Source organism: Ammospiza caudacuta, unplaced genomic scaffold, assembly GCF_027887145.1.
Source record: "Ammospiza caudacuta isolate bAmmCau1 unplaced genomic scaffold, bAmmCau1.pri scaffold_39, whole genome shotgun sequence".
NCBI lineage: Eukaryota > Metazoa > Chordata > Aves > Passeriformes > Passerellidae > Ammospiza > Ammospiza caudacuta.
This window is the reverse complement of record NW_026683124.1, coordinates 4,930,676-4,932,654: the sequence shown is the minus strand read 5'-3', so window position 1 is coordinate 4,932,654 and position 1,979 is coordinate 4,930,676. Positions and strand designations below refer to the sequence as shown.

The following is a 1,979-nucleotide window of genomic DNA, read 5'->3' as shown; positions in this document are numbered from 1 at the left end:
AGAGCCTGGGCAAGGAGCCTGGAGCCCCCAGGGCCTGGCCTGAGGCGTCAGCGCTGCCCCAGCAGTGCCCATGGCCTGTCCCTGCAGCAGCCCCGGCACTGCCACCCCCAGGGCTGTGCCCGGCCCCGAGAGCACTCAGGCCCTATAGCAACACCAGGGCCACCAGGGCATCGGGGCAGGACCACGGTAGCAGCACTGGCAACACCAAGTGCTGCTGCTGCTGCTGGGCACAGCTGCTCTGCCAGCACTGATCTGCCCCCAGCTCTGCACACAGACATTGATGCTGCAGCTCCAGAGAAGGCAACAAAAGGGCATCTCTGCAGAAAACTCGGCTGCAGAGATTCTTTAGTTCATTTAAAGCCACCAAGATTGCAGCCCCTCCTTGACACAGTCTGTGGCCACAGGAACTCCTGAGATATGCAAAATGTGAAATGGAACGAACTGTGACTTTTCTTTTGGAAAATATGATAAAACTATAATCAAGGGAAAAAAACACCAGCAAGAAAACTAACAAGAGCTAGGATGACTTTTATTACAAGTGATTTGCAAAAACTGTCATCTAATTTAGTCTTTCTGAATGCATCCAGCCATCAGTCTCCACACGGCAGCCTTGAGCTCCTGGTTCCTCAGGCTGTAGATGACGGGGTTCAGGGCTGGAATAACTACCGAATACAGAGCTGACAGGGTCAGATCCAGGGATGGAGAGGACATGGAGGGGGGCTTTAGGTAAGAATATATACCAGTGCTGATAAACAGGGAGACCACAACCAGGTGAGGGAGACAGGTGGAAAAGGCTTTGTGCCGTCCCTGCTCAGAGGGGATCCTCAGCACAGCCCTGAAGATCTGCACATAGGAGAAAACAATGAACACAAAACAACAAAAAGCAAAGGAGGCAGCGAAAACAGAAACCCCAAGTTCCCTGAGGTAGGGTTTGGAGCAGGAGAGTTTGAGGATCTGTGGGATTTCACAGAAGAACTGGCCCAGGACATTCCCATGGCACAGGGGCAGGGAAAATGTATTGGCTGTGTGCATGAGAGCAGTTAGAAAGGCACTGGCCCAGGCAGCTGCTGCCATGTGGGCACAAGCTCTGCTGCCCAGGAGGGTCCCATAGTGCAGGGGTTTGCAGATGGACACATAGCGGTCATAGCACATGATGGTCAGCAGATAAAACTCTGCTATGATAAAGAAGAGAAAGAAAAAGACCTGAGCAGCACATCCTGTGTAGGAGATGTCCCTGGTGTCCCAGAGGGAATTGTGCATGGCTTTGGGGACAGTGGTGCAGATGGAGCTCAGGTCGCTGAGGGCCAGGTTGAGCAGGAAGAAGAACATGGGCGTGTGCAGGTGGTGGCTGCAGGCTACGGCGCTGATGATGAGGCCGTTGCCCAGGAGGGCAGCCAGGGAGATGCCCAGCAAGAGGCAGAAGTGCAGGAGCTTCAGCTGCCGCATGTCTGCCAATGCCAGCAGGAGGAAGTGCCTGATGGAGCTGCTGTTGGACATTTGCTGATCCTTGGCATGGGGACCTATTCATGGAGAAAAAGACATTGTAGAGATAGAGGAGACACCTGTAAGCAAAATCAAAGAAATTTCCCATACACTGTCCCCTGTAACAGACACAGGCCTCCTTTTGTGTTCAAGAGTTCTGCAGTTTTCTTTTTAAGCTCCCTCCATTGTCGCCTTCAGATGCAAGGCGAGGTGACTTGGTTCTGAGGAAACGGCACGGCGACCCACTGCCCAGGGTCACTCGGCCCAAGAACACACGCAGACACCAGTGTGGTGGACGGTTCAAGACCTTTATTGTCCCGCCTCATCGGGTTTTATACTGGGAAAGATTTTTCCCTACATCAGGGGGTCTTACTTTACTGTAATTGGTTAGTAAGGAGCAGAAAGTTACTAATGTTAGGGGGGACAACATTCTTGGGTGATCCTTTATCACTAGGAGTTAGTGGGAGAGGAGCTCTGCTGCTTTCCGTAACATCGCA

The 1,979-nt window shown here is 52.6% G+C and overlaps 1 protein-coding gene across 1 annotated transcript; it reads right to left on the bottom strand.

Moving 5' to 3' along the window:
* Positions 1–564: 564 nt before the first annotated feature.
* On the bottom strand, positions 565–1,329 carry LOC131571861 (olfactory receptor 14J1-like; the record flags this gene model as incomplete). The annotated part of the gene is made up of 1 exon (XM_058824615.1): positions 565–1,329. A coding segment is annotated over one exon (765 nt), but the record flags the coding sequence as incomplete, so codon positions are not given.
* Positions 1,330–1,979: the final 650 nt, after the last annotated feature.